Here is a 20,528-nt window from a genome sequence, read left to right as displayed (position 1 = left end):
GTATAATCCCCATTCCACTGTCTGAGCATGCACAGTTGTAATGGTCTTAGATGAATGCGTGCAAAAGGAACTATGTCCATTGTTGCAACCATCAATCCTATTACTTCCATGCACTGCGCTATGGAAGGACGAGGAACAGAATGAAGTACTTGACAAGAGCTTAGAAGTTTTGATTTTCTGACCTCTGTCAGAAAAATCCTCATTTCTAAGGAATCTATTATTGTTCCCAAGAAGGGAACTCTTGTTGACGGGGACAGAGAACTTTTTTCTTTGTTCACCTTCCATCCGTGAGATCTGAGAAAGGCTAGGACGATGTCCGTATGAGCCTTTGCTTTTGACAGGGACGACGCTTGAATCAGGATGTCGTCCAAGTAAGGTACTACTGCAATGCCCCTTGGTCTTAGAACCGCTAGAAGGGACCCTAGTACCTTTGTGAAAATCCTTGGAGCAGTGGCTAATCCAAATGGAAGTGCCATAAACTGGTAATGCTTGTCCAGAAAAGCGAACCTTAGGAACTGATGATGTTCCTTGTGGATAGGAATATGTAGGTACGCATCCTTTAAATCCACGGTAGTCATAAATTGATTTTCCTGGATAGTAGGTAGGATCGTTCGAATAGTTTCCATTTTGAACGATGGTACCCTGAGAAATTTGTTTAGGATCTTTAGATCCAAAATTGGTCTGAATGTTCCCTCTTTTTTGGGAACTATGAACAGATTGGAATAAAATCCCATTCCTTGTTCTCTTATTTGAACTGGATGTATCACTCCCATCTTTAACAGGTCTTCTACACAATGTAAGAATGCCTGTCTCTTTATTTGGTTTGAAGATAATTGAGACCTGTGGAACCTTCCCCTTGGGGGTAGTTCCTTGAATTCCAGGAGATAACCTTGAGAAACTATTTCTAGCGCCCAAGGATCCTGAACATCTCTTGCCCAAGCCTGAGCAAAGAGAGAAAGTCTGCCCCCCACTAGATCCGGTCCCGGATCGGGGGCTATCCCTTCATGCTGTTTTGGTAGCAGTGGTAGGCTTCTTGGCCTGCTTACCCTTGTTCCAGCCTTGCATTGGTTTCCAGGCTGGTTTGGGTTGTGAAGTATTACCCTCTTGCTTAGAGGATACAGAATTAGAGACTGGTCCGTTTCTGCGAAAGGGATGAAAATTAGGCTTATTATTAGCCTTAAAAGACCTATCCTGTGGGAGGGCGTGGCCCTTTCCCCCAGTGATGTCTGAAATAATCTCTTTCAAATCAGGTCCAAATAATGTTTTACCTTTGAAAGGAATGTTAAGCAATTTTGTCTTGGAAGACACATCCGCTGACCAAGACTTTAGCCAAAGCACTCTGCGCGCCACGACAGCAAACCCTGAATTTTTCGCCGCTAATCTAGCTAATTGCAAAGCGGCATCTAAAACAAAAGAGTTAGCCAATTTAAGTGCTTGAACTCTGTCCATAACCTCCTCATACGAAGATTCTTTACTGAGCGATTTTTATAGTTCCTCGAACCAGAAACACGCTGCCGTAGTGACAGGAACAATGCATGAAATTGGTTGTAGAAGGTAACCTTGCTGTACAAAAATCTTTTTAAGCAAACCCTCTAATTTCTTATCCATAGGATCTTTGAAAGCACAACTATCTTCGATAGGAATAGTAGTGCGTTTGTTTAGAGTAGAAACCGCCCCCCTCGACCTTGGGGACTGTCTGCCATAAGTCCTTTCTGGGGTCGACTATAGGAAATAATTTCTTAAATATAGGGGGGGGAACAAAAGGTATGCCGGGCCTTTCCCACTCTTTATTTACTATGTCCGCCACCCGCTTGGGTATAGGAAAAGCGTCGGGGGGCACCGGAACCTCTAGGAACTTGTCCATCTTACATAATTTCTCTGGAATGACCAAATTGTCACAATCATCCGGAGTAGATAACACCTCCTTAAGCAGTGCGCGGAGATGTTCTAATTTAAATTTAAATGTCACAACATCAGGTTCAGCTTGATGAGAAATTTTTCCTGAATCTGAAATATCTCCATCAGACAAAACCTCCCTCATGGCCCCTTGAGATTGGTGTGAGGGTATGTCAGAACAGTTATCATCAGCGTCCTCTTGCTCTTCAGTGTTTAAAACAGAGCAATCGCGCTTTCTCTGATAAGTAGGCATTTTGGATAAAAGATTTGCTATGGAGTTATCCATTACAGCCGTTAATTGTTGCATGGTAATAAGTATTGGCGCACTAGATGTACTAGGGGCCTCCTGTGTGGACATAACTGGTGTAGACACAGTAGGGGATGATGTAGTATCATGTTTACTCCCCTCATTTGAGGAATCATCTTGGGCAATATCATTATCTGTTGCATTACTGTCCTTACTTTGTTTGGACACTATGGCACAATTATCACATAAATTTAAATGGGGAGACACATTGGCTTTCATACATATAGAACATAGCTTATCTGATGGTACAGACATGTTAAACAGGCTTAAACTTGTCAACAAAGCACAAAAAACGTTTTAAAATAAAACCGTTACTGTCACTTTAAATTTCAAACTGAAAACACTTTATTACTGAATATGTGAAAAAGTATGAAGGAATTGTTCAAAATTCACCAAAATTTCACCACAGTGTCTTAAAGCATTAAAAGTATTGCACACCAAATTTCAGAGCTTTAACCCTTAAATTAACGGAACCGGAGCCGTTTTTACATTTAACCCCTATACAGTCCCAGAATGAGGCTCTGTCTATAACTAGAAAGGCCCCCATCTGAAAAAGGTGTCCAACACAGTGCCTGCCGTTTTTCTAAACGTTCCCCAAGATTATAATACCAATAATTAGTTAGAATCTGCATAATATGCCTAGTAAAGCAATTGTTTTAGCCCAGAAAAATGTCTACCAGTTTTTAAGCCCTTTTTGAAGCCCTTTATTCTTTTATGTTTAACTAAGAAAATGGCTTACCGGTCCCCATGAGGGGAAATGACAGCCTTCCAGCATTACATGGTCTTGTTAGAAATATGGCTAGTCATACCTTAAGCAGAAAAGACTGCTAACTGTTTCCCCCAACTGAAGTTACTTCATCTCAACAGTCCTGTGTGGAAACAGCAATCGATTTTAGTTACTGTCTGCTAAAAATCATCTTCCTCTTACAAACAGAAATCTTCATCCTTTTCTGTTTCAGAGTAAATAGTACATACCAGCACTATTTTAAAATAACAAACACTTGATAGAAGAATAAAACTACAAAAAACTCTTAACCATCTCCGTGGAGATGTTGCCTGTGCAACGGCAAAGAGAATGACTGGGGTGGGCGGAGCCTAGGAGGGATCATGTGACCAGCTTTGCTGGGACTCTTTGCCATTTCCTGTTGGGGAAGAGAATATCCCACAAGTAAGGATGACGCCGTGGACCGGACACACCAATGTTGGAGAAAACTCAGGTCTTGGTCATGATTTTAAGAAAAAGCAATAAAAATATGGATAACAGCAGTTTAAGAATTCTTCTAGAATGCTGCTCATATCTTTAAACACCAGAAAACTTGTTTTATCCTTATAGGAGTATTACAAATAAAAACACAAACCCCCAATGACTATCATACGGACATGAATTTTATCTTCAAATAAGTGTAGTTATCAGGTGATCAAACTGTTTCACCAACAATAATTTATTTCAGGATAATCCCATTTGTTGCGACACAAAGATTTTCAATACGGTGGGGGGGAGGGAGAAAACAAATTTCTTGCGTAGTTGTACCCCCCCCCCCCCCACAAATAAAAAAAAAAAAAATATTGGCAGGCAAGATGTTGCCCGTGGGCAAGTGATGGGATTCGGCCGGTTCTCACCTATTCTTAAGAACCTGTTCCTTAAATTTAGAAAGTGTAAAAGTTCTAAAATTGCAGCTCAAAGTTCCTTACTTTTCCTATGTTAGAGAACGTGCTGCTAAAATGTTGGAATCCAACCACTGCCGTGGGCAACAGGTTAGGTCTCCTTTACTCAAGTAATTGAAACACTGATGCCAAGCAATTTTCAGTATTGCTACCCTACACGTTCTACAAACTGCTAATTCACCACATTCTAAGATGGGGTTCCACCATGGCTTTAAAACATAATGAACACAGAGCTTCCTCTATGTCAGACATGTTAGAACAGACTAATAATGAGACTAGTAAGCTTGGAAAACACTTTAAATCAAGTTAACAAGCAAATATATAAAACGTTACTGTGCCTTTAAGAGAAACAAATTTTGCCAAAATTTGAAATAACAGTGAAAAAAGGCAGTTAAACTAACAAAATTTTTACAGTGTATGTAACAAGTTAGCAGAGCATTGCACCCACTTGCAAATGGATGATTAACCCCTTAATACAAAAAACAGATTAACAAAACGAAAAAACAGAATTTATGTTTACCTGATAAATTACTTTCTCCAACGGTGTGTCCGGTCCACGGCGTCATCCTTACTTGTGGGATATTCTCTTCCCCAACAGGAAATGGCAAAGAGCCCAGCAAAGCTGGTCACATGATCCCTCCTAGGCTCCGCCTACCCCAGTCATTCGACCGACGTTAAGGAGGAATATTTGCATAGGAGAAACCATATGATACCGTGGTGACTGTAGTTAAAGAAAATAAATTATCAGACCTGATTAAAAAACCAGGGCGGGCCGTGGACCGGACACACCGTTGGAGAAAGTAATTTATCAGGTAAACATAAATTCTGTTTTCTCCAACATAGGTGTGTCCGGTCCACGGCGTCATCCTTACTTGTGGGAACCAATACCAAAGCTTTAGGACACGGATGAAGGGAGGGAGCAAATCAGGTCACCTAAATGGAAGGCACCACGGCTTGCAAAACCTTTCTCCCAAAAAATAGCCTCAGAAGAAGCAAAAGTATCAAACTTGTAAAATTTGGTAAAAGTGTGCAGTGAAGACCAAGTCGCTGCCCTACATATCTGATCAACAGAAGCCTCGTTCTTGAAGGCCCATGTGGAAGCCACAGCCCTAGTGGAATGAGCTGTGATTCTTTCAGGAGGCTGCCGTCCGGCAGTCTCGTAAGCCAATCTGATGATGCTTTTAATCCAAAAAGAGAGAGAGGTAGAAGTTGCTTTTTGACCTCTCCTTTTACCAGAATAAACAACAAACAAGGAAGATGTTTGTCTAAAATCCTTTGTAGCATCTAAATAGAATTTTAGAGCGCGAACAACATCCAAATTGTGCAACAAACGTTCCTTCTTCGAAACTGGTTTCGGACACAAAGAAGGCACGACTATCTCCTGGTTAATGTTTTTGTTAGAAACAACTTTTGGAAGAAAACCAGGTTTAGTACGTAAAACCACCTTATCTGCATGGAACACCAGATAAGGAGGAGAACACTGCAGAGCAGATAATTCTGAAACTCTTCTAGCAGAAGAAATTGCAACTTTCCAAGATAATAACTTAATATCAACGGAATGTAAGGGTTCAAACGGAACCCCCTGAAGAACTGAAAGAACTAAGTTGAGACTCCAAGGAGGAGTCAAAGGTTTGTAAACAGGCTTGATTCTAACCAGAGCCTGAACAAAGGCTTGAACTTCTGGCACAGCTGCCAGCTTTTTGTGAAGTAACACAGACAAGGCAGAAATCTGTCCCTTCAAGGAACTTGCAGATAATCCTTTCTCCAATCCTTCTTGAAGAAAGGATAGAATCCTAGGAATCTTTACCTTGTCCCAAGGGAATCCTTTAGATTCACACCAACAGATATATTTTTTCCATATTTTGTGGTAAATTTTTCTAGTTACAGGCTTTCTGGCCTGAACAAGAGTATCAATAACAGAATCTGAGAACCCTCGCTTTGATAAGATCAAGCGTTCAATCTCCAAGCAGACAGCTGGAGTGGGACCAGATTCGGATGTTCGAACGGACCTTGAACAAGAAGGTCTCGTCTCAAAGGTAGCTTCCATGGTGGAGCCGATGACATATTCACCAGATCTGCATACCAAGTCCTGCGTGGCCACGCAGGAGCTATCAAGATCACCGACGCCCTCTCCTGATTGATCCTGGCTACCAGCCTGGGGATGAGAGGAAACGGCGGGAATACATAAGCTAGTTTGAAGGTCCAAGGTGCTACTAGTGCATCTACTAGAGTCGCCTTGGGATCCCTGGATCTGGACCCGTAGCAAGGAACCTTGAAGTTCTGACGAGAGGCCATCAGATCCATGTCTGGAATGCCCCACAGTTGAGTGATTTGGGCAAAGATTTCCGGATGGAATTCCCACTCCCCCGGATGCAATGTCTGACGACTCAGAAAATCCGCTTCCCAATTTTCCACTCCTGGGATGTGGATTGCAGACAGGTGGCAGGAGCGAGTCTCCGCCCATTGAATGATTTTGGTCACTTCTTCCATCGCCAGGGAACTCCTTGTTCCCCCCTGATGGTTGATGTACGCAACAGTCGTCATGTTGTCTGATTAAAACCGTATGAACTTGGCCCTCGCTAGCTGAGGCCAAGCCTTGAGAGCATTGAATATCGCTCTCAGTTCCAGAATATTTATCGGTAGAAGAGATTCTTCCCGAGACCAAAGACCCTGAGCTTTCAGGGATCCCCAGACCGCGCCCCAGCCCATCAGACTGGCGTCGGTCGTGACAATGAGGTCACCCCTTGTGACAGGTTGTCCAGGGACAGCCACCAACGGCGTGAGTCTCTGGTCCTCTGATTTACTTGTATCTCGGAGACAAGTCTGTATAGTCCCCATTCCACTGACTGAGCATACACAGTTGTAATGGTCTTAGATGAATGCGCGCAAAAGGAACTATGTCCATTGCCGCTACCATCCAACCTATCACTTCCATGCACTACGCTATGGAAGGAAGAGGAACGGAATGAAGTATCCGACAAGAGTTTAGAAGTTTTGTTTTTCTGGTCTCTGTCAGAAAAATCCTCATTTCTAAGGAGTCTATTATTGTTCCCAAGAAGGGAACTCTTGTCGAGGGAGATAGAGAACTCTTTTCCACGTTCACTTTCCATCCGTGAGATCCGAGAAAGGCCAGGACTATGTCCGTGTGAGCCTTTGCTTGAGGAAGGGACGACGCTTGAATCAGAATGTCGTCCAAGTAAGGTACTACAGCAATGCCCCTTGGTCTTAGCACCGCCAGAAGGGACCCTAGTACCTTTGAGAAAATCCTTGGAGCAGTGGCTAATCCGAAAGGAAGCGCCACGAACTGGTAATGCTTGTCCAGGAATGCGAACCTTAGGAAGCGATGATGTTCCTTGTGGACAGGAATATGTAGATACGCATCCTTTAAATCCACCGTGGTCAAGAATTGACCTTCCTGGATGGAAGGATTGTTCGAATGGTTTCCATTTTGGACGATGGAACCTTGAGAAACTTGTTTAGGATCTTGAGATCTAAGATTGGTCTGAACGTTCCCTCTTTTTTGGGAACTACGAACAGATTGGAGTAGAACCCCATCCCTCGTTCTTTTAATGAATCACTTCCAGAAGATAACCTTGGGAGACTATTTCTAGCGCCCAAGGATCCAGAACATCTCTTGCCCAAGCCTGAGTGAAGAGAGAGAGTCTGCCCCCCACCAAATCCGGTCCCGGATCGGGGGCCCGCATCTCATGCTGTCTTGGGAGCAGTGGCAGGTTTCTTGGCCTGCTTTCCTTTGTTCCAGCCTTGCATTGGTCTCCAGGCTGGATTGGCTTGAGAAGTAGTACCCTCCTGCTTAGAGGACGTAGCACTTGGGGCTGGTCCGTTTCTGCGAAAGGGACGAAAATTAGGTTTATTTTTGGCCTTGAAAGACCTATCCTGAGGAAGGGCGTGGCCCTTGCCCCCAGTGATATCAGAGATAATCTCTTTCAAGTCAGGGCCAAACAGTGTTTTCCCCTTGAAAGGAATGTCAAACAATTTGTTCTTGGAAGACGCATCCGCTGACCAAGATTTTAACCAAAGCGCTCTGCGCGCCACAATAGCAAACCCAGAATTTTTCGCCGCTAACCTAGCCAATTGCAAGGTGGCGTCTAGGGTGAAAGAATTAGCCAATTTAAGAGCACGAATTCTGTCCATAATCTCCTCATAAGAAGAAGAATTACTAATAATCGCCTTTTCTAGCTCATCGAACCAGAAACACGCGGCTGTAGTGACAGGGACAATGCATGCAATTGGTTGTAGAAGGTAACCTTGCTGAACAAACATCTTTTTTAGCAAACCTTCTAATTTTTTATCCATAGGATCTTGGAAAGCACAACTATCTTCTATGGGTATAGTGGTGCGCTTGTTTAGCGTAGAAACCGCCCCCTCGACCTTGGGGACTGTCTGCCATAAGTCCTTTCTGGGGTCGACTATAGGAAACAATTTTTTAAATATGGGGGGAGGTACGAAAGGTATACCGGGCCTGTCCCATTCTTTATTAACAATGTACGCCACCCGCTTGGGTATAGGAAAAGCTTCGGGGGGCCCCGGGGCCTCTAGGAACTTGTCCATTTTACATAGTGTTTCTGGAATGACCAGATAATAAATCATCCAAATTGGATAACACCTCCTTAAGCAGAGCGCGGAGATGTTCCAACTTAAATTTAAAAGTAATCACATCAGGTTCAGCTTGTTGAGAAATTTTTCCTGAATCTGAAATTTCTCCCTCAGACAAAACCTCCCTGGCCCCCTCAGACTGGTGTAGGGGCCCTTCAGAAACAATATCATCAGCGTCCTCATGCTCTTCAGTATTTTCTAAAACAGAGCAGTCGCGCTTTCGCTGATAAGTGGGCATATTGGCTAAAATGTTTTTGATAGAATTATCCATTACAGCCGTTAATTGTTGCATAGTAAGGAGTATTGGCGCGCTAGATGTACTAGGGGCCTCCTGTATGGGCAAGACTGGTGTAGACGAAGGAGGGGATGATGCAGTACCATGCTTACTCCCCTCACTTGAGGAATCATCTTGGGCATCATTTTTACTAAATTTTTTATGACATAAATCACATCTATTTAAAAGAGAAGGAACCTTGGCTTCCCCACAGTCAGAACACAATCTATCTGGTAGTTCAGACATGTTAAACAGGCATAAACTTGATAACAAAGCACAAAAAACGTTTTAAAATAAAACCGTTACTGTCACTTTAAATTTTAAACTGAACACACTTTATTACTGCAATTGCGAAAAAGTATGAAGGAATTGTTCAAAATTCACCAAAATTTCACCACAGTGTCTTAAAGCCTTAAAAGTATTGCACACCAAATTTGGAAGCTTTAACCCTTAAAATAACGGAACCGGAGCCGTTTTTATATTTAACCCCTTTACAGTCCCTGGAGTCTGCTTTGCTGAGACCCAACCAAGCCCAAAGGGGAATACGATACCAAATGATGCCTTCAGAAAGACTTTTCTATGTATCAGAGCTCCACACACATGCAGCTGCATGTCATGCTGTTCTCAAAAACAAGTGCGCCATACCGGCGCGAAAATGAGGCTCTGACTATGATTAGGGAAAGCCCCTATAGAATAAGGTGTCTAAAACAGTGCCTGCCGATATAATTATACAAAGAATACCCAGATTAAATGATTCCTCAAGGCTAAATATGTGTAAATATGATCGATTTAGCCCAGAAAATGTCTACAGTCTTAATAAGCCCTTGTGAAGCCCTTATTTACTGTCTGTAATAAAAATGGCTTACCGGATCCCATAGGGAAAATGACAGCTTCCAGCATTACATCGTCTTGTTAGAATGTGTCATACCTCAAGCAGCAAAAGACTGCTCACTGTTCCCCCAACTGAAGTTAATTCCTCTCAACAGTCCTGTGTGGAACAGCCATGGATTTTAGTAACGGTTGCTAAAATCATTTTCCTCATACAAACAGAAATCTTCATCTCTTTTCTGTTTCAGAGTAAATAGTACATACCAGCACTATTTTAAAATAACAAACTCTTGATTGAATAATAAAAACTACAGTTAAACACTAAAAAACTCTAAGCCATCTCCGTGGAGATGTTGCCTGTACAACGGCAAAGAGAATGACTGGGGTAGGCGGAGCCTAGGAGGGATCATGTGACCAGCTTTGCTGGGCTCTTTGCCATTTCCTGTTGGGGAAGAGAATATCCCACAAGTAAGGATGACGCCGTGGACCGGACACACCTATGTTGGAGAAATATGTTTTAAACAGTCATAACAGCTCCTACTTTTGAAGCCCTTTTGAGCCCTTCAGAGATGTCCTATAGCATGCAGGGGACTGCTGAGGGAAGCTGAATGTCACTGTTTGTAATTTTAACTGCACCAACTGTAACTTTTATACTATAACAGTGGAAAGCCTCAGGAAACTGTTTCTATGCAAAATTTAAGCCAGCCATGTGGAAAAAACTTAGGCCCCAATAAGTTTTATCACCAAACATATGTTAAAAAACGATTAAACATGCCAGCAAACGTTTTAAAACACATTTTTACAAGAGTATGTATCTCTATTAATAAGCCTGATACCAGTCGCTATCGCTGCATTTAAGGCTTTACTTACATTACTTCGGTATCAGCAGTATTTTCTTAGTCAATTCCATTCCTAGAAAAATATTTTACTGCACATACCTTATCTGCAGGAAAACCTGCACGCCATTCCCCCTCTGAAGTACCTCACTCCTCAGAATGTGTGAGAACAGCAAATGGATCTTAGTTACGTCTGCTAAGATCATAGAAAAACGCAGGCAGATTCTTCTTCCAAATACTGCCTGAGATAAACAGCACACTCCGGTGCCATTTAAAAATAACAAACTTTTGATTGAAGAATAAACTAAGTAGAAAGCACCACAGACTCTCACAACCTCCTATCTATGTTGAGGCTTGCAAGAGAATGACTGAATATGGCAGTTAGGGGAGGAGCTATATAGCAGCTTTGCTGTGGGTGGACTCTTGCAGCTTCCTGTTGGGAAGGAGAATATATTCAATAAGTAATGGATGATCCGTGGACTGGATACACTTAACAAGAGAAATATTTTTTTTGAGTGCTAACTTTCATAACCTAACGCTTCACGAATGTCTTAATATTAGTTATGTATGTATGTAATTGCATTACATGGTTTGCCCCTCTTTCAGCAAACAGGAAGATTCTTCTGGTTGTCGCCTGGAATACCACTACAGCCTCAAATACTTATTAGCACTACTCCACCCAAACAAGCAATGGTTTTCATTTGCAAATCTCTGAACAATTCAGTCACCACATCTGACCATGCTGGAATAATTAAAAACAAAACCTTGTAGGCTTAAAGGGCCATTATAGTGTTAAAATTACATGCTGTGATCAGTTAGATCATGCAATTTTAACACTAGTGACGCGGTAACATGCTATGTTTAACCCCTACAAAGGAATTAAACACATGCTTAAAGTAATGCTGATCCAATCAGCAGCACGCAAAACTGTCAAAAGAAACAGGAAAACCCGAGTACCTAAACTATTAAGTTGTACAGTTAGAAGGTGCAAAGAAATACAATGAAATAGGATTTATACTTACCTATAAATATATTCAAACTCACAGTAAAAACAAAACCTTCTTAGTAATGGTGGTGATGGCCTCTGGCCTTTTTGAAGTAGAAAGACAAAGATTCACTTCCCAGAAGCTTGAATGTTTAGGAACCTCACCCCTTCATGTAGCCCCTTCCCCCCACCCTGCTTAAGTTAGTTTATGTATAGCAGAAAGAGAGAAAAAATTTCCCAGTTAAATTATAGCTTCTAGGGTATTTTGAGTTTCATTGTCTAAACTGTGCTACAAATCGTGCATATAAATTTTGACTTCAAAACTAACCTCCAGAAACACAAAGGAGGGCAAAAAAAAAGCTCAAAACACTTACACTGCACAGTTAGTCTTGCAAAGAGATCAATAAAACTGCTTTTCTTTTTTGTGAACATTAATCAAAAAATGCATCACTTTCTTTCTTGACGTGTTTTCCCTGTGGCCCAACAAAGGCCTTGTCTTATCTGAAGGACAGGTCATTCTACAGAACAACATTATTCTCATCTGTGTAGAAACTGTAACTAACACCACAGCAATGAAAACTAAGAATTAGCCCACCTTGTTTAACAAAAAATATTTTTTGCAGAACTATAACACAATTTATAATATAATAATGATCAAAATACATAGATATTGAATAGAAGGTTACCATACTGGTAAACTGATTTGTTATTTTTATTAGTATTATTCCTAAAGATGTTTCCGAAGTATTGTAAAATTATTACAAGACACTTAAAACTCACAGATATTGATACAGAAATAATTCCACTCCTCCAAGTGGAGAGTCTGCCTATTCAACAAGTCTACTTACCAATACTCCACACCAGGCATGTGCAAAGCCAAAAGATGGCATTGGTTCTTTTCAGCCCAGCACAGGATGCGAGACAACCTCCTCCATCGCCTGAGGGTTTCAGGCACCTCCCTGAAGGTTGATATAGTCCACCTTTGAGATGTTATCCAAACATAAAACGCCTGAAGTGCATTATAAATAGCTCTTAACTCTAGAATATTGATAGGTAGAGACACTTCCTGGGTCCCAAGATCCTTGAGCTTTCAGAGAACTACAAAAAGCCAACCAACCAGATAGAATCACCTGCGCTGTAATTATGACCCAGGAGCCACTTGCGCTGTAATTATGACCCAGGAGGGACAACAGAAACTCAGCCCTAAACGAACAGATGTGGAGGAAAGCCAACAGTTCTGACTCTCGTATGGTCATCCAAATGGACAGTTTGCGACAGGTGTGCATGATCCCCAATCCATTATCTGAGCATGCACAACTGAAGTGGTCGCAGATAAAACCAAAATGAACGGTATAGCATCAGATGTCGCCATAATGAGATTTTTCACCTCTATGCATTGAGCCACCAAAAAATAAAGCATTTGACTGAAGCAGGGAACATGCCTGCTGAAGTGTATTCCCTGCGCTGATCAGAAAGATAAAGACTCAATGTCAGAATGTACCATTGTTCCCTAAAAAGCAAACCCTTGTAGTCGGAACAAGGGAACTCTTTCCCAAATTGATCTTTCAACTATGCGCCCGAAAACACAAGAGTATTCTTTGTGTGGTCCTGATCCACCTACATGGATGGATCCTGAACCAGAATGTCCTTTACGTAAGAAGCCACTGAAATCCCCTGAAGACAAAGAGCAGCCATAAGAGCTCCCAGCTCCTTGGTAAGAGCTTGAGGAGCCATAGCCAGTCCCACTGGAAGCACAAAAAACTGGTAATGCCTCCGTAGTAAGGCAAAATGCAAAAAACTGAAGAAATCCCTATGCATCGGGCTGTGAAGGAATGCGTCCTTTAAAACTATCGAAGACATGAATTGACCCTCCTGAGCTAGGAGAAGAAAGGACCATAACGATTTGATTCGACCTTAAAAGATCGGAACCTGTACGAATTTGTTAAAATTCAATCAGGTGAAAAATAGGACGGAAGGATCCCTCCTTGTGGTGACGGGGGGCATTCAAGGCCTGACCAAACAAGGCTCTAACCTTAATGGGAAAGTATGAAAGCCCAAACTTGAGTTATACCCTGGCCGTGATGTAAGCCACAGGGCCTGCCTAGCCAAGCCAAGGCCACAATGCCAGAGTTCTTAGCATTGATGAGAACAATCCGTAGAATAGATTTAAGCATGAGTTAACCCCAGAAATCAGGACATGAAGCTGGATCTCCTCCAGAGGAGCCACTGTAATACTATTCGTTACAGATTTACGCCATGATTGGGCTGCTTCTGCAGCGATACCCACCTCTGGTTGAAACAAAGCACCAGACTGAAGAGACAACACCTTGAGATATCCCTCCAGACCTCCATCCCCAAGGGGAGTATTCTCTGTAATCGGAATATCCCTGTGCTTAGCTGGAGATGATATAGTACTATCTACAGAAGGGACACTGTTCCACACCTCCACGTGATCAAACAGGAAACAGTCTCTTGAACGTCAGAGGAGACAGAAGGACATCCTGTGGCCCTTTCCATTCCCTAGAAATAATAATAATAATGGAGAACACAGGAAAAACATCCGGGGGCCCTAGACCTAGAGCCAAACCCTCATTCAGCCACCCGAACCTCTAAGGTAAATAAGACCCTTTCCAGTAGGGAGCCTGAACTGCTCCGCACTGAACCTAAGCATCCCCTCCACAGAGTCCTTATCTGACTCTCCCACCAAAGGGGTGAAGAAAAAAAAAAAAAAAAAGTCTCCCAAAGCCAACTGAAGGATGCCCTGCAAAAGGCTGCCCAGAATTGTCAGTCATGGCCTCCACCACTGTAACCAGACTACAAACTCGAGAACAGTATTCCATGTTCTTCAATCTAAGCCAATACCTGGCTATCACTTAAAACATCCAACACCAACACCCATATACAGGTCATAAGGTCGTCGACAGACTCAACCCAGCCGGGATAGATTATCTCTCCTTAATACGCTCTGGAGTAACCAAAGTGGGCTCCTGGTCATGGATATTCCTCTAAATTGAGGACTGAGAAGTCCTAGTAGGATCTACTATAGACTACATACAGGGGGGCCCACTATGGTCTTACTGCCTGGACGTCCAGAGTAAGCTCTCAGGAAGAGCAGAGTTGTGTCATCGGGTTCACAGAGATTAATCTACAGAGTAAACACTTATTAATGGCAACAGAACCTACCAAAGAAGGTTCTTCCTGACTCTCGATGGAGTCGTCCATTGCAATAAAATTAGATAGTGATTAGCAAAGTGGTACAACTGGTCCCAACAACACAAAACGGACCACTTAAAATCACAGTATAGGGCATCTTACCATGATGGTTCAGCCAATCGGATTGAACTTGAATCTGATTGGCTGATTCAATCAGCCAATCAGATTTTTCTACCTTAATTCCGAATGGCTGATAGAATCCTATCAGCCAATCGGAATTCTACGGACGCCATCTTGGATGACGTCATTTAAAGGTACCTCATTCGTCGTTCAGTCGTCGGCCGGGATGGATGCTCCGCGTTGGAGGAGCGAAGAATGAAGATTGAAGATGCCGCTTGATGGAAGATGCTGCCCGATGGAAGAAGACTTTGCTGCCGCTTGGAGAAAGACATCGCCGGGATGAAGAATTCTTCTTTGCCGCTTGATTGGACATCGCCCGGATCGGATGAAGAGTTCTGCCCGGCGGGGTGAATACAAGGTAGGGAGATCTTCAGGGGGGTAGTGTTAGGTTTATTTAAGGGGGGTTTGGGTTAGATTAGGGGTATGTGGGTGGTGGGTTGTAATGTTGGGGGGTGGTATTGTGTTTTTTTTTCAGGCAAAAGAGCAGTTTTCTTTGGAGCATGCCCCCACAAAAGGCCCTTTTAAGGGCTGGTAAGGTAAAAGAGCTTTGAACTATTTTTAATTTAGAATAGGGTAGGGAATTTTTTTTATTTTGGGGTTTATTATTTTATTAGGGGGCTTAGAATAGGTGTAATTATCTTAAAAATCTTGTAATCTTTTTTTATTTTTTTGTAATTTAGTTTAGTTTATTTAATTGTATTTTTAGATAGATATTTGTAGTTTATTTAATTTATTGATAGTGTAGGTGTATTTGTAACTTAGGTTAGGATTTATTTTACAGGTAATTGGGTAATTATTTTAACTAGGTAGCTATTAAATAGTTCATAACTATTTAATAGCTATTATACCTAGTTAAAATAATTAACAATTTACCTGTAAAATAAATATAAACCCTAACATAGCTACAGTGTAATTATTAATTATATTGTAGCTATCTTAGGGTTTATTTTATAGGTAAGTATTTAGATTTAAATAGGAATATTTTAATTAATAATATTAATATTAGATTTATTTTAATAAGAGTTTAGTTAGGATGTTAGAGTTAGATAGGGTTATTATACTTAATATATATATAATATAATAACGATATTAACTATATTAACCCTAATATAATTAGGGTTAATATAGTTAATATATATAATATAAAAACTATATTAACTATATTAACCCTAATATAATTAGGGTTAATATAGTTAATATAGCTGGCGGCGGTGTAGGGGGATTAGATTAGGGGTTAATACATTTATTATAGGTGGCCGCGGTGTAGGGGGATGTAGATTGTAGGCAAAAGAGCAGTTTACTTTGTGACAAAGCCCCGCCAAAAGCCCTTTTAAGGGCTGGCAAAAGAGCTGAATTCTTTGGGGCATGCCCCACAAAAAGCCCTTTTAAGGGCTGGCAAAAGAGCTGTTACTTTGGGGCAATGCCACGCAAAAAGCCCTTTTCAGGGCTATTTGTAGGGTTAGACTTAGGTTTAGTGGTAGGGATAGTTTAGTATTTTAGGGGTTAAATAATTTAATATAGATGGCGGCGGGGTAGGGGGATTAGATTAGGGGTTAATTTTAAAATAGATAGCGGCGGGGTAGGGGCTCACTTTAGGGGGTAGGTAAGGTAGATGGCGGCGGTGTTAGGGGCTCACTTTAGGGGGTTATAGATTTAATATAGCTGGCGGCGGTTTAGGGGTTAATAACTTTATTAGGTAGCGGCGGGCTCCGGGAGCGGCGGTTAAGGGGTTAATACATATTTTATTGTTAGGATAGTGAGGGGGGATAGCGGATAGAGGGTTAGACGTGTCGGGCTATGTTAGGGAGGCGTGTTAGACAGTGCGGGTGATTTAGACTTTTGTCAGATTTTGTAGGCGCCGGCAGTTTCTAACGTGGCGCAAGTCACTGGCGACGCCAGAAATTTGTACTTGCGCAGATTTCTGGACATTGCTGGTTTATCCGACTTACGGCACGTTAGCATCTGACGGTGCCGTATATGGGATAGCTCGAGTTGCGAGCTGAAACTGCGGGAGACGCGGGTTCCCACGCTTGCGCCGCAAACTACGATCTATATCAGATCGCGCCCATGAAGCCTAATTTTTCTTTGGTAATTGGATTTAGACTCACAATCAACTTATACACTGTTCCAGTGTTAAGATACCGTCTGTCTCCGCTGTGAGAGTGAAGTCTCACTCCTCTGGATCTATTTACAGCACCGTGGTGAATAGTTCCACTCACCGGACCAATAGTGCCAGGATTGCTACAAACTTCCAAGTTAAAGAGTGTGAGTGGAATATTTGTACTCGGCGGACACAGACATTAAGTTAACACTGAAACAGTGTATAATTGGATGGTGGGTCTAAATCCAATTACCACTCTTGGAGGACTGCTCTACATAGCAGTGGCTCTACACTTTAAAACTCATTATACATGAGACTGCTATTTGCCAATTTGGTATATCCTTGTTGGAAAAAGATCTCTCTGCTTCTGCATTTGCTTTACAATGACTGTTATATGGGATACAGCCTAACCCCTGCTTTGCATGCTTCCTTTCCAACTACTTGAATGAATACAACCCATTTGGAGCTGCTTCAATTTAATGCATGCCAATTCCATTCATTGTTAACAGGGGGACTTTGTGCTTAAGATTGCACCGACTATCCTTTGAATAGTGGAACAGTCAGAGGACAAAATGTCCCAGTATCAGGGTGTAAGAATATGTCAAATAGCAAAAAAGGAGTCTGTACTCATTGGATTTGAATCAAGGTGAAATATCCTCAGTTAATGTATAAAAGTGACGTTTCGGGGCATTAACCTCTTCATCAGCCCGGGTGAATGCCCAGAAACGTCACTTTTATGCATTAAACAAGGATATTTCCCCTTTATTTAAATCCAGTGAGTGCAGACTCCTTTTTTTTGAAATATACATATAAAACACATATATTACATATACACGAGAGAGAGAGAGAGAGAGAGAGACAGATAGACAGAGAGAGAGAGAGAGAGAGAGCTAAGTGAAAGCATCATAAACAAATTATTTATGGATATACAATGCTTTCTTATAAAAAGCACAATTGTTTTACAGTTACTACATTTTGTTAAAAGGACATAAAACCCATTTTTTTCCTTTCATGATTTAGATAGAACATAACATTTTAAACAACTTTCTAATTTACTTCTATTATAAAATTATCTTAGTTTTCTGGTTATTCTTTGTGAAAAAGCAGAAATGAAAGCTCAAGAGTGTGCACGTGTCTGCAGCACTATATAGCAGCAGTTTTGCAACAATGTTATACATTAGCAGGGGCACTAGATGGCAGCACTATTTCCTGTTGTGTAGTGCTTCAGGCATGTGCACGCTACCTACCTAGGTATCTCTTCAACAAAGAATAACATGAGAATGAAACAAATGTGATAATAGAAGTAAATTGGAGACTTTTTAAAAATTGTGTCCTCTGAATCATGAAAGAAATACATTTTTGGGGTTTAATGTCCCTTTAAGTAAAGACCTGTGCAATAATTTCTGAATCTGAATGGCATAACTATATTGCATTGAAGCAGAATTGCATAATTGTTTGTACTCTGTAAACCAGGTATGATCGACTGGTAGCCCAAGGGCCTTATGTGACCCAGTGCAGAACTAAGAATGCGTGCCATAGTTTTTATGGCCCAAGCAAAAGGCAGAAATAGAAAAATGTGTGATTTGAGCTCCTTAAAGGGGAAACCAGATGAAAAAGTACACTGACATTGTACCTAAATCCCCTGTGCCACTGAACATTTTTAGGGAACATATTCTTATTTGTGTGTTTAATAATCATACATTTATGTGTGGTCCTTAAATCCTCTAAAATATTAACTTGCAGTTTATTTTGGTGTTCCATTAAAGCAAATACATTAGCATGCAATACATAGCACCAGCCTTTAGAAAACTTGGGATTCATATGGTACAAAAGCACACCATAACCTCACTTTGCCTTGAGCCTGTCAATCAAATCTAGAAAGTTTCTTTGAGTTCTTGTTCAGAAAAGAACAAGACCAGGTACATTGAAATGAATCAATTTTATTAAGTAAAGAGACAATATAATGGTAGAAAAACCTTCCAGAAAAGTCTGATGCTTAACCTACCATAAAAGGTAAGTTATCAAAGTCAGTCTTTTAAAATGTAAATTTTCTAGTAGTTACACATATTATCAGGTAATCTTATGAACATAAGACAGTGAATAGGATTTAATAATTAAAATAGTTATACTTTACCTGTATCTATACTTGACATCAAAAACAGTTGCATCTTCCTCTTCATAGTTCTCATCATTGAGAGGTGCCATTTCTACTCTCTCTGCCGGAGTTGTGATGATGTCATATTTGCGAGTTTTTCGTATTCTCTTTCCAGATCTGCAAAAATATAACCAAAAAAAGGTTTAGCATTTAGCACTTAACTACAGATTGTTCCAGAGTGTTCCAATGGCCTTTGAGGAAGAAAGTAGCCTTTGAACGTAGCGGTATGTTTATAAAGAGCTCTTCAAAAATGTAATGCTGCATTAGATGGCACAAAATACATCTAACTTTTACTGACTAACTACAGCATTTAAAGGGACATGAAACCCATATTTTTTCTTTCATGATTTAGAAAGAGAATGCATTTTTAAACATCTTTCTAATTTACTTCTATTATCTAATTTGTTTTATTCTCTTGATATTCTTTGCGGAAAAGCATATCTAGATATGCTCAGTAGCTGCTGATTGGTTGCTGCACATATAAGCCTCATGTGATTGGCTCACCCATGTGCATTGCCTTTTCTTCAAATAAGGATATCTAAAAAATGAAGCAAAATAAATAATAGAAGTAAATTGTAATATTGTTTAAATTTGTATTCTCTATCTGAATCATGAAAGAAAGATTTTGAGTTTAGTGGCCCTTTAAGTGTGTTTTCTGTGTGCATGCCTCTATGAGCTTGTAGTGAAATCATAAAAACACTAGAAACTCTACAGAATATAAGGGATACCTTAAAATCACCATGAAAACTACAGAATTTAAAATAAAATACATGAATGTGCTAAACTACTGTCTTTCCTGTATTCTTGGAGGATTTCTAATCCCTGGTCTAATGTACAAGCAGAAGTAAACAAATAAAACAAACAAATAAATTGGACATATGTACCTTTACTCGTAGATGACTGTTTAGAATTAGATACAAATGGATTCAATTTAAAACAGAAAGGGAAAAATACAATAAAACAGAGGGTTTCTTTAGAAATTGTATTTCTCCTTACAGGATTCTTGCATTTTACAAGATATTTTGCTGCTATAAACCTCTGAGAATAAATAGAAAAACATTCTGCTATGCCTCTCCTAAACAATGAAATCTATGCAGAAGGGCTGCATTATAATTCGACTTTTACCCAAAACATTTTATATGGCTACAAGCTCCTGAGATTCGTCAAACTATGATCAACATGGTGTAAAGGGATTTGAAACCCAACATTTTTCTTTCATGATTCAAATAGAGCATGTAATTATAATCAACTTTCTAATTTACTTACTATTATCAATTTTTCTTTGTTCGATTGGTATGTTTGGTTGAAAAGAAGGTCATAAACTTAGTAGCTAGCCCATTTCATTAGCACTAAATTGCACAAGCTTTGCAAGAGCACTAGATGGCAGACCTATTTCCTGGCATGTAGTGCTCCAGGTGCCTACCTAGGTATCTCAACACAGAATATCATAGGAAAGAAGCAAATTGACCCTGGCCCGTTTGAGTGGTCTTCCAATCAGTACCCTCATTGTTCCCTCCATCTCCCACTAATAGAA

The 20,528-nt window shown here is 40.7% G+C and overlaps 1 protein-coding gene across 1 annotated transcript in view; it reads right to left on the bottom strand.

Annotated features, from left to right (window-relative positions):
- FAM174B (family with sequence similarity 174 member B) overlaps window positions 1-20,528 on the bottom strand; it is a 190,815-nt gene that overhangs the window by 31,905 nt on the left and 138,382 nt on the right. Inside the window, exon 2 of the mRNA XM_053717631.1 lies at window positions 18,974-19,111. Coding sequence (XP_053573606.1) covers window positions 18,974-19,111 — 138 coding nt within the window. The remainder of the gene's footprint in view (window positions 1-18,973; window positions 19,112-20,528) is intronic.

The sequence above is a fragment of the Bombina bombina genome, chromosome 6 (assembly GCF_027579735.1).
Source record: "Bombina bombina isolate aBomBom1 chromosome 6, aBomBom1.pri, whole genome shotgun sequence".
In the NCBI taxonomy this organism is placed as follows: domain Eukaryota; kingdom Metazoa; phylum Chordata; class Amphibia; order Anura; family Bombinatoridae; genus Bombina; species Bombina bombina.
This window is presented reverse-complemented; position numbering and strand designations above follow the sequence as displayed.